The sequence below is a fragment of the Oryza brachyantha genome, chromosome 7 (assembly GCF_000231095.2).
Source record: "Oryza brachyantha chromosome 7, ObraRS2, whole genome shotgun sequence".
Classification (NCBI taxonomy): domain Eukaryota; kingdom Viridiplantae; phylum Streptophyta; class Magnoliopsida; order Poales; family Poaceae; genus Oryza; species Oryza brachyantha.
This window is the reverse complement of record NC_023169.2, coordinates 13,402,173-13,422,676: the sequence shown is the minus strand read 5'-3', so window position 1 is coordinate 13,422,676 and position 20,504 is coordinate 13,402,173. Positions and strand designations below refer to the sequence as shown.

Genomic DNA, 20,504 nt, shown 5'->3' with positions numbered 1-20,504 from the left:
CAGCCATGTTATCTGGAATTTCTTTCCTAAAAAAATAGCCTTAAGTAAGACTTTGAAATAATCAAAGAAGAAACAGGGGACAGCCCATTGGATCTTGCTTCATCTCATCTTCATTGTCTATTTATTTGTATCTGGTGTGTTGAGTCTGCGGTGCCAGCAAGCAATTAATTAAATCCATGATAATTCATTCGCATTTTTTTGCGGGGATAATTCATTCGCATTTACAGATGATGATATGCAAAAAAGTTTTGAACTCATTTAAACTGATTTTCCTGAATTTAAGTCTCACAAGAAGACTTGCAACCTTCATCCTTAGCAAGATGGGCAAACGCTTCGGTACATATATTATATTAGAGAATCTGCATACCACATAGGCAAAAGTAGAGGAGGCTATTTTATTTACTCTTTTCAGGAAATTTTTTAAAAAAATGTCATTCTTTTAGGTAGATAAGCTCTCTTTGAAACTCTCTTTACGTTGCTCCATGCCAGTTCACAAACAACGTAGTCCAAACCAGTGCAATGAGCTATGACTACTGCGTGCGTGTTCCACACCGAAACTAATAAACCCTATCAGTTTTATGAAATCCCAATATTACCCATGCGACGATTAAATTAATCGCGAAATAAATCGCGGGGAGGGGGCGGGGCAGTTGGCAGCCACAGCAAGTGGCCGCCCCTACAAAACAGCGGGCGTGTCATTTGGCGCAGATTGGCTAGGGCCGTCTTGTGTTTGTTTCGATTCGTAAGCTAGGCAGTGCGGATCGGGGGATGAAGCTGTTCGCCTTCGTGAGGCGCGCGCGGCGGCCGTCGTCGCCGGCGGCGGTGGAGGCGGAGGAGCCGGCTGCAGTGGTGGTGGCGATCGACGACGCGGCGGCGGCGCACGCGGAGAAGCGGAGGCGGCGGCCGTCGGGGTCGGGGGCGGCGTGGAAGCCGACGCTCGGGGCGATCTCCGAGGACGCCACGGTGGTGTCGTCGAGCGCCACGAAGGCGAAGGCGAAGACGGTGAAGGCGAAGGCGAGGCCGTCGCCGCGCGCGGTCCGGTCGTCGGACTACGACGGCTTCCGGTGAGCTTCTGCTTCTCTCTCCTCCCCCCGCGCGCGGACGCCTGTGTGTTTCTTTCTGGCCGTTGGATCAGGGAATCGGGACGGGCGCGATCGCGACACGTGTCCGTTGACACTCTCCTCCCGCGTCGTCGGATCGCTGTCCAGTCGCTTCCAGGTGGGGACCATCTGGATGGTCTAGTGTGACGTGGCTCCGAGTCTTCGGTCCATCCATGCGCACGCTGCGCAGTATTTGACTTTTGACATTTCTACCTCGTCAGCCTCTAATCCTATCCCGCTTCTTCTCTCTCTATTCGTTTTCTTTTTTTTGGATGATCTGATGCACATAGAAAGATTAAAAAAATTGATGAAACTGTTGGTCTGATCAGCTTGCGTCGCGTGCATGATTAGCAGTTGGATCTTGCAGGAAGTTGGATCAGGATAAGAGTTACTAGTAGTAGATTAAATGGGTTCACAGGGATCAAGTTTGCCAGGTCAATGCTCCTTTTTGCAGCTAGCAGCATTTTACACAGTTGAATAGCCACTCATCGCAGCTCATGATTATCCAACTGTTTAAGCCATGTTGCAGGGCTTAAGCTCTACTATACACTTTGATGGATGATGACGACGTTCTAGGGTTAGTTGAAACCGTACGTATCATTCCTGCCACTAGACAAAAAATAAGAGGGTGAAATTAATTATCCTTAACTTTTTATTTCTGTAGGTCAAATTTTATTTAAATTTGTAGTAGATTTTAGGATTTTTTGCGCTGAGTTTATTTTATAGCAGTATGAAATTTTAAGATGCTCATGCCACGTCTAGATACTGCCGGGGAATAATTGCAAAATCGTTGAGTTTTTCGATTCCCATTTTTCTCACAATAAAACAAGGTCGCATGATATTCATATATGGCTTAAACTAGGAAATTCGTCTATCTTTACCTGCCTACCATAGTACTTTCCATTTGTGCACGAACATCATTGATGGATTCCCAAGAAAAATCTCTGAAATCCATGCAACTAGAGTCTAGTTGGACAATTAATTATTGAAATCCACGCAACTAGTTGGACCACCGTGTCCTACCAATGGAATCTACCATGTATGTAGACGATCTCAATTCTCACCGTCCCTGTCAGAATCAAGAACGAGGGTGTCTTCACGTACAAATTTCTTCCTTTTTATCGCTAGTGCATGGTAGTCAAACTCAAGCTGCAGTACACTGCCGAGACGACAAGCAAAGGCCGTGACCCCCCCCCCCCCCCCCCCATCACTTCATGCTTGCTATGCTGCTCCTGCAACTACTTCTTGTCCCTCCCATGCCATTGTGCCAATTGCATCAGCAAAAATTCAAACGCCTAGGGTAAATAGCAGACGTACTGTCCGGGGTGTAATAACGGAAACCGTCTAAGTATATTGACCAAGTCTTAGGGCATGTATCATGTCTGTCTTTAAATCGTATGTATGTCATGGAATTTGTAAAAAAATCCTTCCCATCTAACAGACGACCACAGTGTCTCTTCGCGAAGAAATGGCAGAGGTGCGTGCTCCAATGCCAAACCGACACCGCTAGCACGGTTGTACGCTGCGTCTCGTCTATTCGCTAGTACTACTGATTACCTTGATTTATATGTCAAAGAATACATTAAATGGTTTGCAGACAAATAAATAAACAAGACATTTTACAAACTGTCTATTTAGCTATCTATGTATCAAATAGACAACAACAGTGTTTACACTGTTGTACTTGCCCTAAGGATAGTTTACCGAACAAATTAATCAATTCTCTGGGTAAATTGTCCTGTTTTTGTTGGTTTTGCTCGGTAACCCTAACCAGCCAGCTACCGAAAAGGCTAACATGCGGACATGTGCACGTCCATTAGCCCGCGCAAACACTGTATATAAACTTTCTATAGATAGTCTTTAGTGTATAATCTTTATACATATAATTTTACTAGATGTTTTATATGTTAAATTTATTTTTATCTATAAATTTTCTATATATAAACTTTCTATGCCAATATAAAATATAATAAATTTATATATATAAACTTTCTAAACATATAAGGTCGTGCGGATTAATAGACAACGGACGACGGATGTTCGTCAATTAGACCCACCCACCGGCTATTGCCGTTACTGTAGAAAGGTAACCCCTCCCCTGACGGTGCCACGAACCCTGCTAACGCAGACGTTCAAGCTTAAATCACCTTGCACACAAGTATTTGGTCAAAAGTAACAAGAGCATCAGTATCCAACATGTGTTATTACTATGCAGCCTTCATTTTGATCATTTCTGGATTCTGATACTCCTACTGACCAAGGTGCATTCTGTCTCTGTACCCGCAGGCACTTCGGGGCACCCACGGTGTTGCCGGCGTTCGCGCCGACGGCCTTCTTGTTCTGAGGTCAACTCGGAGGTCCGGCCGGCAAGTCCTGTAGCTGATCGGGGGTAGGGGGATGCTCTAGTGTGTGTGGTTCACTGGCTTGACCATGACGGCTGCTCAGCCTTTCTGTGCAAAGATCCGGACTCGCAAAGCTGATTCTCTGTAATTTTTCTGATGCTTCTGATGATGTGCACGTATCTGCTGCTGCCGATCCCCCACTCGCGTTGTGGCTTTCGGTTTCGAAATGCCTTTTAATGATTCCTGATGTTCTCCAAAAAAATGGTGTGTATGTGATTAATTCGAGTTGAGATTTGAGAAGATTCGAGCAGCAAATTCTTGCCCAGTTCTATGACGATTACGCGTTAACTCCACTGTTATTGAACCGTCCCCTTCTTTTTCTGGGGTAAATCGATAGCTACGGATGGAAAGAATCAACCAGAAATATCCAACAGCCTGAAACACTGAGAAGTCGAGAACCAATACACTGGGATCTCGATAGACCAACCAATACGGAAAACTATGAAAGAAACCACAGTTAGATTGAACAACTATGTCATTTACTAATCATAACTTCTTTTAAAAAACAAAGTACTATCATGTTCCTAATGAAGAGCCCGAAAAACAATATGCTGCATAGGCGTAGCACTGATCTGGCAACATCTTAAAACAATCACACCAGAATATGTGGCACATCCAACTAGCAGCAGAGATGTAGCAATTATTCCCCAGCTAAAATCACAGGTAGCAGGCTGAAGAATAGAAGCACAAATAGTTCATGAGTTCTCATCTCTTGTTATCAAGAGAGGAAATGGGCCACCAAGTTATGAGAGGAACCTTTGTTTGCTAAACGAGATCAGCACCCCTCGTGTGTCACCATCCAGAGATCAACAATTGAATTTTTTTTTCCCATGCTGGAGGAATCAAACATGAAGATAAACCAGTGTGCTTCGGCGAGGCCATGGTATTTGAACCGTGCCATCATGGGAACACAGCGTACATGTGCGATAAGGTTAGTAACCGTTAATCTTTCGCTGTGAAGTGCTTGAGTGTAATGCCCTGTTGTCAGTGAGCCTTGAGAAGCCAACTTGATCCCTGGTCCCTGGGCTCGGAGGCACTTTAGGACTAGGAACACTTGTCAGGCGACTCTGAGGCACTGTATCAGACATGGACTTCGAGAAGGCTTGGGCAAGCTCCATTGCAGACGCTCCTTTCCCAAAGCGAGGTGCAGTAACCTCAGGCTTTGGTGGCTCCACTGGCTTACGCCAGGTTTCAGGCTCTGGGCGTGGTGGTTCAGGCTTCTCCACATCTCTAGCAACTCTCCTGTTGTCCTCCCTTCGTGTAGACCTATACACATCAGTCCGATCTGTATCCCTCCTGTAGTCTTTCTTATCAGCATTCCTTGGGCCTCTAGAGCCAGTTGGAAAACTCTCAGCCTTTTCACCTGAAGGGTTAATGGACATAGCTTCGACCTTCTGCTCAACCTTTGCAAATTCATTTTTAGACCTGCAAGATGTCACAAAGATTATTAGCGAATGTATCACACGTTCAAACTTCAAACATCTAACATGTGAATGCTTTAGTAATATCTGCAGAAAAGGAACAGCAGTCCAAGAAAATGAATCTCATAAAAACAAGGTAAAGACTACAGGTTTAATGTCAACATCGTTCTTGACACCCCAAAAGCAAATTTGAACTTTTAAACAGAATTAGATTAACAAAAAAATTACACGCAAAGGAAAATAATGCATACTCAGCTTAGGAATGTTGCACGAACAGGCATGTTGTAAAACCATTATGTTAGTTGCTTTCAACAAACACTTTGCGACTTCAACTATCTTAAGAACAAAAGCCCAACTGGAAAACCGGCACTGGTCCCGCAATAGTAGGTGGCCAATAAAATCATGCCAATGGATGGAACATTTAACTATGGTCCAAACCTACAAGAGGCTTTAAACACTAACAAGCATATATTGTTATTCAAGACAAGTAAAATATTGTTTTATCTGAGGACTAAACTACCTGCCAATTGGAGATGTCTTCTCAAGGTCATTTGCTAAAGCATCTATTCCACGTTCTCTGAGAACCTGAGTTTACAAAGAAAATATTACCTTCTGGTACAGCTAGGTAAAAAAAAAAGAGATATATATTAGAGCCACATAAGAAAGAAGACCGCATACCTGTTCCCGGGGCCGAGCTCCACCAAAGAGGGATTGCCTAACACAAGATTTACACACACAAGAAAAGATGAGAAATTACTATAGAAAATGAAAGAGACAAGAAGGATAATTCTTGTCAAGAAACTGAAAGCAAGATTGATAGCTTATTAACTTGTGAATGAATTCAGCATCAGTATAAATCTTCAAAACAAAAATTCCAAACTTCCAGACATAAAGAGGGCAAGGAATGAGGATTCTGGAGCCAAATTAAAGATAGAAGTATCAAGATGCCGTTGTACACTTTAAACCACTCATTTAAATGAGTATAAGAATAAACATATCACTTAATTCATTCCACATATAGTGTGCAGTACTGGAGTATGGAACTACAGGGAAGTGTTTTCCCAAAGTTAATACTAAATCAAACCAAAAGGGGTCAGAACTATCAATATAAAATCACCCTGACAGGTAGAAAGTGCAAACATGTATTATGCCCTCTGGTTAAATATGAGCCACATGGAATTGTCAACAAAGAAAAAAATGAACTTTCTATCAATAACATTACGAGTCACATAAGTCTTCCAGCAAGGTAGAATCCAAGACAAAGCAAAGAGTCATTCTTAATTGCACACAACACAAAACAAACATAAAGGAATGCACATAACAAAGACGAACACCTGAGGCTAATTTTCCCATCTAAATACACCTATTGACATTAATTATAGATCAACCAGACAGATGCATGCAAATTTGACATTTAACGAAACATAAAAAGGTACTTGGACATGATAAATGGCACATATGGCAGGCTATATAAGATAACTAACAGCAAAACCCAAATGATAAAACTAAAATTTCAAGAATTTTTTGAAAAGAAAAAGGAGAATGACAAAAGGGCCAGACACTGCCTACCTTTCCTTTGGAGCACTTTCGTCAGACTGTCCCACCGCACTGGAGCGAGGTTTGAGATTCAATCGTGGTCGCTCCACTGCTCGACTCTCAGCATCTGCCACTACTACTACTGTTTTACCTGCTAGCATATTCTGGTGCACATCATGAGTAACCTCACCCAGCACAGCATTCGCAACCACTGGAACCTGATGCACCTATACAATAGTTGTCCACGAAGATAAATGATTAAAAGCTTCACCATGCCATTGCATACATACTATATATTAAACCAAGTAAACTAAGAACACCTTAGCAAGCATAAAGCAATACAACAATATCATGTATCATTTGCAAGGAGTTCTCTCAGATGAAGGGTTGCGAACGCCATTTCATTAACTACCAATGCTCAACTCCAGTAGCGAATATAGATGGAAAACATGACACTTCAAGATTCAATTTGCAATCCGACCAACACAGGTGGACAGATAGGGGCAAGAGTAATAACCTGCTTCTCTTCAACATAGACAGGAGACGGTTCTGTAGCATCGACTGGCTTGGAGCGAGGAAGCAGCTTCAACTTAGGTCTCTCGGGCACATCACCAACCCTGGGCCTCTCTGGCACATCACTGGCCCTAGGTCTCTCTGGCACCTCTACGTCTCTAGCCTCCCCAACTCTGCCTTCATGCGACGCAGGCCTCACTGGTGCCACGCCCCTCTCCATGCCACCATCCAGCTCTCTCACCCCAACTGACTTGGGCCTTTCCATCTCCGGTGGTGCAACATGAGTCTCCACCACTGGGATCGACACAGGGGCCGGTGGAGACGAGGGTTTTGACGAGTGCCACCTCCCGGAGATCACCTTCTCCACAGCGCTGGCCTGCGCCATGCGCGCCGCCGACCAGATCTGGCCGCCGCCGGCGGCAACAGGGGAACCCAAAGGCGCCGCGGCCGGAGCAACCTCCTTCCTCGGCCCCCAGGCGTTCCCGGGCCCGGATCTGGTGGGCCCCACGGCCGCCGGGGACGGGGCGAAAGACGGGGGAGACGGCGCTGGGCGGCGCGGCGTGGTGGCCTCGAAGGGCGTGCGCTCGTCCTCGTCGAAGTGGCGGCCGATGCGGGAAGGGTTGGTGAGGAACGACGGGACCGCGGCCGCGGCCGCCACAGCTGCGGCAGCGGCGGAGGCCGGGGCGCGTGGGCGACCGGACGCGACGGGAGCGGCGGACTGGGAGGACAGGGGGCGGTCCGCCGGGCGCGCGGAGCTGCGAGGAACGAGGACGAGGAGACTCCCATCACCAACCGGAATCACGAGGCAAAACCAGAGCAAAGGAAACAGCGAGCGCGGTCTAGGGTTTGGGGGGCAACACTTACACGCCGGGGGCGGAGGGGAGGGGGAGCTCGGAGGGGATGGAGCCGCCGTGGAAGTCCTTGAGCGTCATCGTCGTGGCCGCCTTCTTCTTCGACATGGCGGCGGCCGGCGCGTTCGCCGTCGTCGAGGACGAGGGGCCCCTCCGCCGGAGACGAGACGAGCGGCCGCCGATCCTCGCTTGATCGGGGTTCCAGGTGTCTCCGCGCGCTGCGCTGCGCTCTCTGCTCTCGCCTTCGCAGCTCGCGGAGAGGGGAGGGTTTGTGCCGCCGCGTTGGATGGGGAATTTTTTATGAATTGGCCCCTGTGGTATTTCTTGTGTTGTACATGGGGAGGTGGTTTTGAGATTCGGCGAGATGTGAGGGATTCTATTGCTAATTCAGTTGCTTAGTTGGGCTGGGCTGAGCCTGATTGGGCTCGGCCAGTTGGAATGAGGAAAAATAATTATTCTCTCTGGTGAAAAATGTGTAATAATTTTTACTGCAGTATAAATATTTGTGCGCTAATTTCGATAATTTTATCTGTTTTAATGGTTGGAGAGTGAATCGAATGCTTAGAAAGGAAATATAATCCATTCAAAAATCAACCAAAGTGACTAAAGTATATATTTTAACCTAATCTTAATATTTGCATGAGAATGTTTGAGTTTATCTTAAACTGAGAGAGCATGTTTGCCCAGACACTCTTCAGCAGGAGTAATTGTGTATGCTTTGACAATTTATTGTTGCATGCATGCCTAAGATAAACGATGGCATCCCGTACCACATTCTAAATTTGGTTTTAGTATGAGAAAACTTGGTAAAAAAGCAAATAAATCAGGCCTATGAAGGAATGGCATGATCATCATCGTCATATAAGTAGGAGTAAACACGGAACATGAAATAATCATATAGTGTAGTTTGCTAAATTAACATAGGCACTCTATAAGGGGATTTCTCTGTCGGCTCAGCCTAACATTTCCAAGTTCCAAACTTCCAACCCAGCAGCATACAAAAGGCTTCTTCTGACTTATGCAACTTCCCAGGTTTACAGTAATATATATGCGGCACACGAAAGGTTTGCACGATCATTCCAGGCTCCAGCCACTAGCAAGTCCTTACTTCAGCTTGTGGATGGTCTCCATGTCCACAGCCTCATTGAGGGTGCCTTTCTCGACGTGATCCCACCAGCGCATGAGGAAGTTGTCCACAACCAGCCGGAACCAGGGAGACAGCTTCAGGCCCTCCTCTCCTGCATCTGCTTTGCGGATGAGCTCCTTCAGCTCCTCACGGCTCACGTATTTCACATCAGCCACTTCGTCCGGGTTTGGGAGTACCTTCACGTCACGGACAATGAACAGCAGGTAGTCAACTGCAGATTAGAAGAAAGAAACTGATTTAGCGCGGTGTGCCAGAATGTTTGTTCTTGCACGTTTGGTGAAGGATTATAGAATGTTAATTATTTTATAGAAACGTGACTAAAACTAAAGGTTGAGCTTTGATGAACAAAAATAAAACGTATGCAGGTAATTAGATATGGTATGAGAAGTAACTTACGCTCATGTTCACCCCATTTTCCATCAGATGGGGCCTTGTAGAGCATCCGGCCAAGAGGGGTGAATTGGTCAACTGGTACGTCTTCAGCTGGGATACCCAGCTCATCCAGGAGCTTCCTCTGAGCAGCATTTCTAACGCCTGGATAATGATAGCAAGTAACTAACAGAAATTGAAACATAACAGAAATGGAAGAAAGTTGACCACTTAGCCAGTTGGCCTTGATAATGATAGCAAGTAACTAACAGAAATTGAAACATAACAGAAATGGAAGAAAGTTGACCACTTAGCCAGTTGGCCTTGAACCCTTGGCTAGCTCGTTTTGGCACATACCAAGGTGGTTTTCCTGTATAAGCTCAGACTCACGGTACAGAGGATGGCTGCAGCAGGTGTTGGTCCAAACTAGAGGAAATGTAACCTTTGTTGCAGATCGTTGCTGCAAAAGTAGAACAGTAATCAGTGTAGACATTTTAAAGAATAAGATGGCATGGCAAGATATGAGACATGAATAATAACTTTAAGTCGAGCATTTGAAGAATAAGAATATACGGTAATTTTCATTAGTTGCCATTTTAAAAACTTGTTACACAAAAAGCTAATGACATAAATGTACTCATAGAAACAACATATGCAAGTCCTAGAAAATGGGCCTGCATGAAACATGAGCTAAATTGCATACTAAACATAAATAACATTTATTTTTCGTGATTTAAGGCACAAACTAACTTCCAACTGGAGATCCTGTGTTATTAACTGCTAAGGTAACTTGATACTTGAAAAATATGTAAAACATTGGATACAGCATAGTGAATAGTTGTATAGAACATGTGCTAGGTGCAATATAATACAAAGTAATAAAGAAAAGAAAGTGCAGAACTAATCAATTCTCCAAACCTGAAGTAGGAGCTCATATTTTGAGTTGAACAGGAATACACTGAAAGCCCTGTGAAGTAGATTATCAGATTCGATCTTTTCCATCAGATGGCCTATATGTCACATGAAAAAAATCACACATTGTTCCGATAACTGATATAAAGCAATGTTGGGCACAGCATTTATGTAGACAAGCCGATAAGAATACCTACAGTTATATTTTGATTCATGGCCAACAACATTGTCCTGTTCATCCACCAAAATGCATCTGTGAAACAACAAGACCAAGCAAGCATGGTAAACAAAACGTTACTGAATGAAATAATTTACTGAATTCTAAATCATAAAAAATGTTTACATGGTTTACATAAAAACAAATAGCCCAAACAAGCAAGTAGACATGAACCATGCATTGCTTACATGGAACTTACATAATAGGACCATCAAACCCAAACTTAACATGAGCAAGGACTGTTTGCACGTTATCGGAAAAGAATGTGTTGTCAAACATTATTGAAGACAGTAGTAGGTACATGTGTCTATCAGTAACACAGTATACTCTAGCTAAATATTAAAAGGACATTTCTGTTGAACTACAGGAAGAATCTCTTTTGAAGTAAATATTTAATAGTATCAAAAGGAAAAGAAAAGCATCGCATTCTCTTCTTCCATGATCTTAAGTATGCAAACAGACTGTTACGTTTAAAAGATGCCGTTGAGTCAAATTTAAAGTGATTGAGACATCATGCATAGTCATCCAAACAGTAATTTTGCTAATCCAGTACACCATAAATTATAAATGAGGCGGCTACAGCAAGACTAGTAGCATTTTTGTACAACCATCTGAAGTTCTGAACTCATGTGGAACAATAATTGCACAAGTGACCAACCAAACCGAGAGAGTGTTGAGTTGAACACGTTAAACCAAACCAAGCCATGACTAGGTTGCAATACAATGGGTAATTACAAATCAACACACAAGCAAAGCCTTGTCATTAACCTGCAGTTTCCAACCAAATCTTGCACAGTGTTTTTCGAGCAAGCATTGTACACAGTGCCCTCCCATGGCCAACCCATCAAACCCATAAACTCCCATAGCATAGGCCGAGATCTAATAGCGCTCCGAACAAGCGAGACTAAGCGCTGGAAGTACAAATCCAACAAACTATAGCCCATCGGTGGAACAAGCCATCACACAGCACAAATAAACAAATCCAAAATTCAAATCCCTGGCGCCGCCCGCCGGCATCCCGATCACCGTGAGATCGCGGCGACCACCACAAACCCATAAACCACCTCTCGCGCCGAAACCGGGCCAGGCCAAGCCAAATCAACCAAGGCGAGCGCATCTCCACACACACACAGCCTTCGACGGGGGCAATTTTTTTAAAATTAAAATTAACCAGAGCGGCAGCGCAGATCGCGGAACCGGGCGGAAGTTGGAGGAGGGAGGAGGGCGGGGGTGGTTTCGCTCGCGCTTACTCGTCGTCGAACATGAGCCGCTTCTGGACTTCGTCCATCCCGGCGTCCGCCCCTGCGGCGGCGGCGGCCATGTCGGAGAAGGCGGCCTCTGCGGCGGCGAGGTGTGCGTGCGTGTGCGCGCAGCCAGCGGAGCGGCGGAGGCGGGGGTGGTGGTGGAGGGATAAATAGCGTGGTGGTGGACCCCACCTGTCAGCGACCATGTGCGGGAGGCAAAGATCTCCGTCCGGGTCCGCCACGTGCGCGCACGATACCACCGTCGTTGTGCCTTGTTTCCTCTTCTCACGGTCGCTGACAGGTGGGCCAGGGGGCGTGGGCTCTGGTTATCTCGTGTTATGTGCGACTCTTGTTTATTTGTTTATTTATTTATTTATTTTAAGAAATAATGCTGTTTTCTTTGTCTTTTTACGTCAGATTCATATGGCTAGCGCGACTCGTAGTGGATCCGATCTGTGAAAATTGGAAAATATATCCAAAAATAAAATCCTCAAGGAGCTCAAAAACGTTACCAAAATTTGGATTACAGACCAAATTAATCACGAAACCGGTAAGCAATGCCCTTTTTGGCATCAGATTTCCGAATAACTACTCCCTCGTCTCAAAACACAGCTATCTTTAGTACCCGTAGGAATGTGTTGCTAAAATTTTGATAAAAGATCACATGATTGTGGAAAACTCGCAGACGCTACTGATTTAGCCTCGGATTAACAAATTACATATCTGATGATGAACGGCTACCAAAAATTTCTCTCGCAAATCATAACGGAAGAAGCTTCTAGAATCAGAGTTCATAGTAGACATTCACTTGTTTCTTATATGACATCTAAACAGATATAAAAATAATAATAAGATAGATTAATACGAGATATGTCATCTCATAAATGTGAAAATTCAAATTCAACTTCCACAAATTGTAATAAAAAATAAATTAAACTGAAATATGCATGCATACATTCATAGTTAAAATTGTTGCATATTATAAAAATCGAATTTGATCTGGTATTTTTATGAGGTGATATATGTCATATTAATCTATGTTATCAATTTTTAAAAAATTAATGCTTTTTACTTAACATAAAAGAAAGGAGCCAAAGTCTGGAAATAGTTCCCACATTTCTCAGTTCCTTGTTTTTCCTCCCAGTTTATGCCTGGAGCCATACATAATTTCTGGTGCTGGTTTTGATGGCAAGCGAGAGGTCATGAGGAGATGTAGCAGTCAGGTTGCACCATCAAACCATATAGCCACCATGAACAAGGTGAGTGACTGGGGCTTATTCGTCCAGGAATATTTCAGATTTTGTAGTCGCTTTCCATAGTTGTACACGGTTGCAGCTGCTTGATTGTCCTGGAAAAGAGGTTGGAACTACCTGATGCTGTGCCAGAATAAATAGAAAATCTTTATATCTGAAGTAAGGAAAAAATATATATATTAGCTGCCAGGTTCATTTCCTGGCGCACAAAGCACAGCCAAAAGAAAACGACCATTCCAGTGGCATCTTTGTCGTACTTGTTTATAACATTGCAACTTTGGCATCTTGTTATTAACTAGAATAACAGTAGCTTATTAGAGCAAAGCTAATAATATAGTCGACAAGCTAGCTATAAGACTCTTTATAGTCTTCTCTTAGCTCACCCATATAGTAATTAGCTCTTTATCATTAATCCAGGACCCACATGTCTCTCTCATAGAGTTTTTTTAGTTCTTGTGTCCGAGCTGGCTATAACCTTATAGCCCGCTTCTGCTTCTCCTCTCTTCTCCACATCACCATTTAGCGGGCTTATAGGCTGCTATTATACTTGCTCTTAGTGATTGTATTGAGTATATTGTTTATTTCCTACAGAGAGCATTACATCCTCACTTTCATATAAGAGGAATGACAACTGTTCATACAACCTCAGGAAAGACTGTAACCACAAATGAGATTATACTTTTTTTTAACTCAAAATGAGACTATACTCGGATCGTTTGCCCTAACTGATACAGTAGAGGTACGTCCTTCCGGGTCATCTCCCTACATGCTTCAAGCGTTTGAGAGAATGCTTGCTATGCCAAAGGTCCTCCCATTCGCACCCTAGCACGCTCGCCGTTGAAATGGATGTACTTCCATTTTTTCAAGTATTTCTTGAGTACAAGCCTTTCTTTATCTTCCTGGCCTAAAGCTGCAAATGCTCTTCCAATTCTTCTTGTTGTATCCTCATCTGGATGCACCCCTAGCTCCTCGATGTCAGCAAATATCTGAAATTGATAGAAAGATTTTTCAACTCCAACCAATCATTTATAAAAATTAAGCATACTTTTCATCCTGGTGAATTGACTCATAATTATATCATCCTTTAGACAATGAACATATGCAAATGGATATAACAAACTCAACTAGTAGAAATAAAACATAAACTAAAACAACAAGAAACAGTTAAAATGTAAAAATTGCCTAAATCTAAAAATGTCAGATACCACCTCCAAAACCTTGTCTGGACAATGGCGGATGTCATATATCAGGATCATCCGGGAGAACAACCTCTTGGGAACTGAACGTGTATGAGTTTGTATGATATTGTTCCAAATTGACTCAACCTCATCCATCCTTCCATCCATAAAAAGAGCCAACAGTAGTGTATCATATGTTGTCCATGTCAGCACCTGGCCTTTGCTCATCAACCACTTGGTTACCTATCAACAATGATACAACTGAAAAGGTAAGTGAGATAATGAGCCTTGACATTAAAAGCAGTGAGCACTGTACTCTCAACAGATTAAAAAGGAAGATGTAATCTAAACTAACCCTACCTGGATGATTCTTAGCCATTGTCTCTGCCTTTTCAACATTTCCAAAGCTTTTGCTGCTGCAATAGTAGGGAACTCGGGCTCGAAGGCAGTCCACTTATCCAATGCACCATAAACAGCTTCTTTTTCATTTGGTAACTTTGAAACCTAACAGATATTTGTTCCAGAGTGACTTGAGAAAAGTTCAGTTTCTTAAACCCGATAATATTAATGCTACAAAAACGAATGCTTTCTTATAAGAGTACAGTTCAATACAAAATTAACAACAGAAAACAGACCATTTAGTCACATTAATTTCACATGTTTATGCAAGGGAAAGAGAGAAAAAGAACACATAACAGAGGTGTATATCTTACAGTATTAACAAGACGAAGAGCCTTTTTCCCTGACCCAGCTGAATCCTTCCTTATCCACAAATGATGCTGCTTGTTTGGCTTCTTTGAGACTCTATAACCACAATAAACGAACACTTAATTTGGTAACTGGTGATGTCTAGATCAAAATGAACATCATAATATCAGCAGCAGTCATTAAAATAAAGAAGGCACGTAAAGCAACTGTGCTACTCAAAAACCTCACTGTGAACAGAAAGGGATACCTAATATACTACTTGCATCACATGTTTTTGCCTTCGAACCATTGGCTTTTTTTATAAACAGAAAACGGCAAAGGTTGAAACTAGCAAAGGATGCTGCAAAACCTCTGCCAAACAGACTATAGCGGTAGAGTGTAGACAAATCGATTTCTCTAACTGAATTCTTGGTGTATTGTCATATACGAGAACCCTATAAGCAACTCATAATGACGCAATAGGCTATAACTACTGAATCTCTTATTTAAAATCATATATAACCACCCTACATCTAAAACAAGACAACCAAATGGAAAATGTTGACATCTAGATGACCTAAGCTATAAAGTGAATCTTCGCAGCATATACTGCAGCCTTACTGCAACTCTGAAAATTCAGGACAAAGCTTCTTTTGACAATATGTAAATAAGAGAAGCAACTGACACCCTCATGTTTTCACTTTTACGTATGCTTATAAGCCAAAATTTGAATTTTAAACCTTAAATTTGGTGTTGATTTTGATGTTTTTTCATCAAAGTTTATTTTCCAGCCTTTGCTTTTAGATCATCAAAAACACGTATATAAAATTTTTATTCACAAATTATTTTTCGTTTACAAATATGGTGTTTGGTTTTTTTCTTTGAAAAACCCAAATAATGAGGGCCTGAGTCCACAAAATTATCTTCAACTAACCATATACAAGGTTGAAGGATCCAAAGTCGACAGGATTGCATCATACGGTCCAACTGTAGATTTCATATGAAAATTGATTTTTTTTCCTACCATACATTTCGCAGTATTGACCTTGCTCATACGGTGCAATGTACGGTACACTTTTCACACTAAAGCTAAATCAACAGGACATAGGATTGTCAGTTTCACATGTTCCTCAAGTTGAATTCCCAAAGGTCCTAATTTATTTGTGCATGTCGAATCACATCATTAGTTCAAGCAAATCACATCATTAGTTTGAGCAAATCAGTGAGCATGCTTATCTAAAACGACAATTACATCCCTAATCAACTTCGTGATAAAGAAAAGTATAGCCCCCTCAAATTTATGGTAAATGATCAATTTAACCTTTCTATGGGATTGCATTTGCATCACAACAATATCTCTAACCATTAAATCCTATTATAGATCAAGTGAGCAATCCAATGTAATGCAATCCCGACATCTACAATCGTAAACACACATCTCGAGCCATGAGTGGGGCCGCCCCTCGAACTAGCACACGCATAAGCCAAATCCACACCCAGACCAACCAGCACTCGGCTGCCGATAGGGCGGCCCCCGCCTCTCCCCCCGTCCTCCGTTGCACCCACCGGCTACAGCCTTCCCGTGAGGCGTGGCCCGAGGCGCAGTGAGAAGGCTCCTGCCATGGCTGGTCGCACCTAAAGCGTCCCGCTGTGGAGGTGAGCAAACATGGGGGCGGGCACGTCGAGGATGAGATAAAGTGGAGGCGTGGAGCTCGCAGCGGTGGGGTAAGGCCCGCGAGGAGAGAGTTCAGGGTTGGGTGGGGGCCTCTTGCGAATCCTGACGATTCATGCTAATCCAATAGTGTGGAGCAGGCCCCACGGTGGATATCTTGGGCTTTTACTACTTGCCCTTTCATTTGGAATAAGTTTAACTGAGGTCCCCTAAGTTTAATTTTTGTTCCTGAACCACGATACCAAATACAACAAGTCCCGCAACTATCAAAACTGATGCAGACGAGATTGCTTGGTGGTTTACATGCCGGATTTGGCTGATGTGGCGGCTACATGGCTGGTTTGACTTGGTCCTCGTCCTACGTGACTGTTATGCAACATTAAAAGAAAAATATAAAAAATTAAAAAATATGGGGCTCACATACCAGTTAGACTAAAAACAGTGAACCCACTTGTCAGTGTGTCCCACAGTCCTCTCTATCTCCAAAGCCAGTCGGCAATCCATCCTTCTCCCCTCTCCTTCTTCAACTAGAACGACCACAACGACGAGGACTCCCTCCCTCTTCCACGCCATCCGGTGACGACAACCGCCCGCGCCGCCGCTCCTCGATGTGACGACCTAAACCCATCGTGGGCCTGTGGCCCAAGCCCAGGGAGTTCGATGTCGCCTGGCGGTTCAGAAACCACCATCAGCCACCACCACCAACAGATCTTTTGGTGCTTACCCTTGCTGATGCTACCCCTGCATTGACTAGTGGGGGGATGCGAACGTCATCGCCGCGCACCTCAATACCAGGGTCATGCCGCTCGACCTCCTCTCGTCGTCATCCCTGATGCCTTCCTCGGTCTGCTGTACGCGCTGCGCTCACCGACCCTGACCAGCTCGCACTAATGCCACCTCCCCCTGTCGCTCCCTTCTCACCCTTCGAACAACCCCGCAACCATGTCTCAGCCTCACGAGCGTCCTCCTTGTCATCGATGATGTGTCCTCTCTCGCAGCAACGACCGCGTCCACTGTCCCCTGCAGCGATACTCTCCACCAGATCGGCTGCCTCTGGTCTCTAGCGAACTCCCGTGGACAGAAAAGAGAGGGCATGAGGTGGAGGAAGTGGGGCCCACTTACATGTGGGTCCCACTGTTTTTTTAATTTTATTGTCTGGCTGACATGTAGGCCCACATATTTTGTTTTATTTTTTTAAATTGTTAAATTTTGCTTCATGTCCTAGAAAATTTCTGTTAGATAGTCCTGTCACACAAGTTGGCATCACATACAAAACGGGGGATTCCGCAGGCTAGGTAGTGACAGACAGGTTGCCTGCACACTTGGGTAGCGGCGGAGCTAGAGCAAAAATAAGGGGTGCCTAACTTTCTTTGCGTATAGCTGCATATATAGTTCTATAACCAAAATATATACTAAAGAAATGGGTATCCGTTGACTGTAAATATAACATCTTTAAATGATAACAATATACAAAAGAAAGTGAGTAATTTTAAACATGCCTAAAGACTAAAGAAATTTGCATAATGCAATAATTCTGTTTGTTTAATTAATCTATGGGATTATAATTTTCTGGCTCTTGGAATAAATGTACATGTGTGTTGCTAAGAAATGAACAAAGGAACAAAATGAATACCAGCTCAGTGTTTCTCAATTACTGTAAAACCGCAAGCATTTACTCTACAAACCAAAATGAGTCATTGTCAGCTAGTAAATTAAGAAAACCCTGTAAAAAATAAACTAATGGTTATGTAGCTGGTGGTTTTAGATATTCCAATTTTTATGCAAAAATAAATTTACTGGTTCGCATGCAGAAACTTGGCTTTGTCTAAACTCTAGAATTCTTGATTCGATCATGGCTTAGCGATTAGTGTAATACTGTAATAAATATCAACTAATTGATGGATGATGACCTGACCTGGAGGTAGGGGCGCAGGGCTCGTCGGCTTGAGGAGGCAGCGACGCCGACGCGGTCACGCGGAAGCTGGCGGCGGCAGGCCGGAAGGTAGACAGGCCGCGATTGCGCGAGGGTGACACCGACGTGGAACCTGGCGGCCACCGGCTCGCTGACGGGCGGCGACAGGCGCAGCGCGCAGGCACAGGAGGCGGCCAGCTGCCGGGAGGCTGACAGGCGGGCGGGAGGCCCGCGACCACCCACGGCGCCGAGGCGGCGGCCATCACACGAGCGGCGCCGCGGCCGCGGCGGGGAGATGGGAGGGCAGGCGGCCGGCGGCAGCGCGGTGGATCAGCCTTCACATCCGGTCATCCCCCTCACTCTCACGGGCTTTTGCCCTGTTGCTATGAGAAATAGGACATTATGTATTCCCATAACAGGTTAAGCCAGAATGCCACTCCCATATTGACACATTTAAAATACCACTCCGAGTATGAGATCACTATTTGTTTTATCATTTCGGCCATTTCTCAGTTTTTCCTGTCTTTTTCGACTCGAGGGGACGAAAATACCCCTGAGCCGAACTCTCTTTGGATCAGGCAAGGGACAGATCCAGATCGGGTCCACTCCTCTCCTCTCTGAATACGACGAGGCGATGACCGCCGCTCGTTGGGAGCCGGCGTCACCGTGGCAGAAGCTGTGAGCGCCATCGCCTCCTCCGTCCCCGCCCCAGCTCCGGCTTCTCCGACAGCAAGCAGTGGCCTCAGGCCTCGCCGCAGACCGCGCCCGCATCGCGCGGTGTCGGTGTTGGAGCCTCGTCGTCGCCGCATCGGCGCACCCCGCGCCGCCTCACCGCAGCCCTTGGCATCGCTGTCGCCCTCGGCACAGGCACCCGCCGCCTCACCGCCGCCGTCGAAGCCGGTGTCGACAAGACCTAGAAGAAGGAGAAAAGAAGTAGTCGGTGTCGGCGTCTATTTGCCTCGGCCTCCCAATGAGAAGGAGAAAAGAATGAGGGGGTGTTTTCGTCCCCTCAAGTCGGGAAAAACAACAAAAAACTGAGAAATGGCTCAAATGGCAAAACAAATGGTGATCCTGTGCTCGGAGTGGCATTTTAAATGCGCCACTACGCGGAGTGGCATTCTGGCGAAACCCGGTCTTGGGAATGGCATAATGTCCAATTTCTCTATTGCTATAGGCATATTTGGGCCATTTTGGGCTGGCGGGGGTGAGGAGCGAACTGTCTCTGGACCGAATTGGGGATAGTCACAGTCCCACCACATAGTGGATATGGGCTAGAGGCCCCTCCGCGACGAAAAGGCTGGAGCTGCACAAGGGCAACTCCAAAAGCCTACGTAAACAGAGTTGCTTGTGTAAAAATAGAAAAAAATCAGAGAAATCTCAATCTAATAGCCTCTTTATTTGGGTCCGGTCATGGCATGGCATTGCAACCCTTCAGTTTGTGCAATTTGCAATATCCAAAATAGCCCCCTTAAATCTTCCCTAGAACCATAGCACGATTCCGGTTCGATAGTGAGATATTAATTACTACTACCTCCGTTTTATAATGTAAGATGTTTGATTTTTCTGGTTGCAACATTTGACCATTCGTCTTATTCAAAAATTTAGTATAAATATAAAAAATGACAAGTCGTGCTTAAAGTTTTTTATAATAAAGTAAGTCATAAGCAAAATAAATGATATTTCCATATTTTTTTGAATAAGACAAATAATCAAACATTGCAAATAAAAAAGTCAAACATCTTGCATTATAAAACGGAGGGAGTAGCTTATTAAGATTTGTTAACCTACTGATGCTTGGGAAGCTTGGTTTGGAGCTAGTCTTGGACTCTTTGTTCATGAATATGATGGTTTGTGCTTACTGCTTGTGCTGAATTACTGTTGGCACCCCGATCTCGAGTATCGGGATTACCTCGTGCTTAATTATAACATTCCCTGGATCGAGTAGATGGTACACACGATATCGAGTCGTAGCATCAGTAGTTCATACAACAGTGCCTCACAGGGCTTATTACAACCAGGCACTTGGCCAGCTAAAGAGTCTGAAACTTAAAGGACAGTAATGAAACAGGGTAGTAGAGATAGCAACGTCT

The 20,504-nt window shown here is 44.3% G+C and overlaps 4 protein-coding genes across 4 annotated transcripts; 1 reads left to right on the top strand and 3 right to left on the bottom strand.

Moving 5' to 3' along the window:
* The first annotated feature begins 639 nt into the window (after positions 1 to 639).
* Positions 640 to 3,785, top strand: LOC121054899. Its single transcript, XM_040525836.1, has 2 exons — positions 640 to 1,064; positions 3,387 to 3,785. Exons 1-2 carry the CDS (start codon positions 769 to 771, stop codon positions 3,442 to 3,444), a joined length of 354 nt encoding a protein of 117 aa, XP_040381770.1. The 5' UTR covers positions 640 to 768; the 3' UTR covers positions 3,445 to 3,785.
* A 273-nt stretch (positions 3,786 to 4,058) lies between these two features.
* On the bottom strand, positions 4,059 to 8,135 carry LOC102709947. The gene is made up of 6 exons (XM_040525834.1): positions 7,837 to 8,135; positions 6,977 to 7,727; positions 6,493 to 6,686; positions 5,602 to 5,638; positions 5,444 to 5,508; positions 4,059 to 4,927 (listed from the first exon to the last, which is right to left on the bottom strand). Exons 1-6 carry the CDS (start codon positions 7,929 to 7,931, stop codon positions 4,435 to 4,437), a joined length of 1,635 nt encoding a protein of 544 aa, XP_040381768.1. The 5' UTR covers positions 7,932 to 8,135; the 3' UTR covers positions 4,059 to 4,434.
* A 520-nt stretch (positions 8,136 to 8,655) lies between these two features.
* On the bottom strand, positions 8,656 to 11,852 carry LOC102717813 (isopentenyl-diphosphate Delta-isomerase I). The gene is made up of 6 exons (XM_040525835.1): positions 11,719 to 11,852; positions 10,449 to 10,504; positions 10,258 to 10,349; positions 9,697 to 9,799; positions 9,367 to 9,504; positions 8,656 to 9,181 (listed from the first exon to the last, which is right to left on the bottom strand). Exons 1-6 carry the CDS (start codon positions 11,787 to 11,789, stop codon positions 8,928 to 8,930), a joined length of 714 nt encoding a protein of 237 aa, XP_040381769.1. The 5' UTR covers positions 11,790 to 11,852; the 3' UTR covers positions 8,656 to 8,927.
* A 1,360-nt stretch (positions 11,853 to 13,212) lies between these two features.
* Positions 13,213 to 18,779, bottom strand: LOC102709667 (pentatricopeptide repeat-containing protein At4g18975, chloroplastic). Its single transcript, XM_015839187.2, has 5 exons — positions 18,418 to 18,779; positions 14,857 to 14,947; positions 14,504 to 14,647; positions 14,174 to 14,386; positions 13,213 to 13,951 (listed from the first exon to the last, which is right to left on the bottom strand). Exons 1-5 carry the CDS (start codon positions 18,675 to 18,677, stop codon positions 13,760 to 13,762), a joined length of 900 nt encoding a protein of 299 aa, XP_015694673.2. The 5' UTR covers positions 18,678 to 18,779; the 3' UTR covers positions 13,213 to 13,759.
* Positions 18,780 to 20,504: the final 1,725 nt, after the last annotated feature.

Coding starts and splice junctions, on each gene's coding strand:
- LOC121054899 (XM_040525836.1), top strand. CDS start 769: ATGAAGCTGTTCGCCTTCGTGAGGCGCGCGCGGCGGCCGTCGTCGCCG. Junction 1,065..3,386: donor TCGGACTACGACGGCTTCCG/GTGAGCTTCTGC, acceptor CTGTACCCGCAG/GCACTTCGGGGCACCCACGG.
- LOC102709947 (XM_040525834.1), bottom strand. CDS start 7,931: ATGTCGAAGAAGAAGGCGGCCACGACGATGACGCTCAAGGACTTCCAC. Junction 7,728..7,836: donor CTCCCCTCCGCCCCCGGCGT/GTAAGTGTTGCC, acceptor CGTTCCTCGCAG/CTCCGCGCGCCCGGCGGACC. Junction 5,639..6,492: donor GAAAGTGCTCCAAAGGAAAG/GTAGGCAGTGTC, acceptor ATCTTGTGTTAG/GCAATCCCTCTTTGGTGGAG.
- LOC102717813 (XM_040525835.1), bottom strand. CDS start 11,789: ATGGCCGCCGCCGCCGCAGGGGCGGACGCCGGGATGGACGAAGTCCAG. Junction 10,350..10,448: donor CCATGAATCAAAATATAACT/GTAGGTATTCTT, acceptor TGTGACATATAG/GCCATCTGATGGAAAAGATC. Junction 9,800..10,257: donor AATATGAGCTCCTACTTCAG/GTTTGGAGAATT, acceptor CTACTTTTGCAG/CAACGATCTGCAACAAAGGT.
- LOC102709667 (XM_015839187.2), bottom strand. CDS start 18,677: ATGGCCGCCGCCTCGGCGCCGTGGGTGGTCGCGGGCCTCCCGCCCGCC. Junction 14,648..14,856: donor CTCTTCGTCTTGTTAATACT/GTAAGATATACA, acceptor AATATCTGTTAG/GTTTCAAAGTTACCAAATGA. Junction 13,952..14,173: donor GTCCAGACAAGGTTTTGGAG/GTGGTATCTGAC, acceptor TATCAATTTCAG/ATATTTGCTGACATCGAGGA.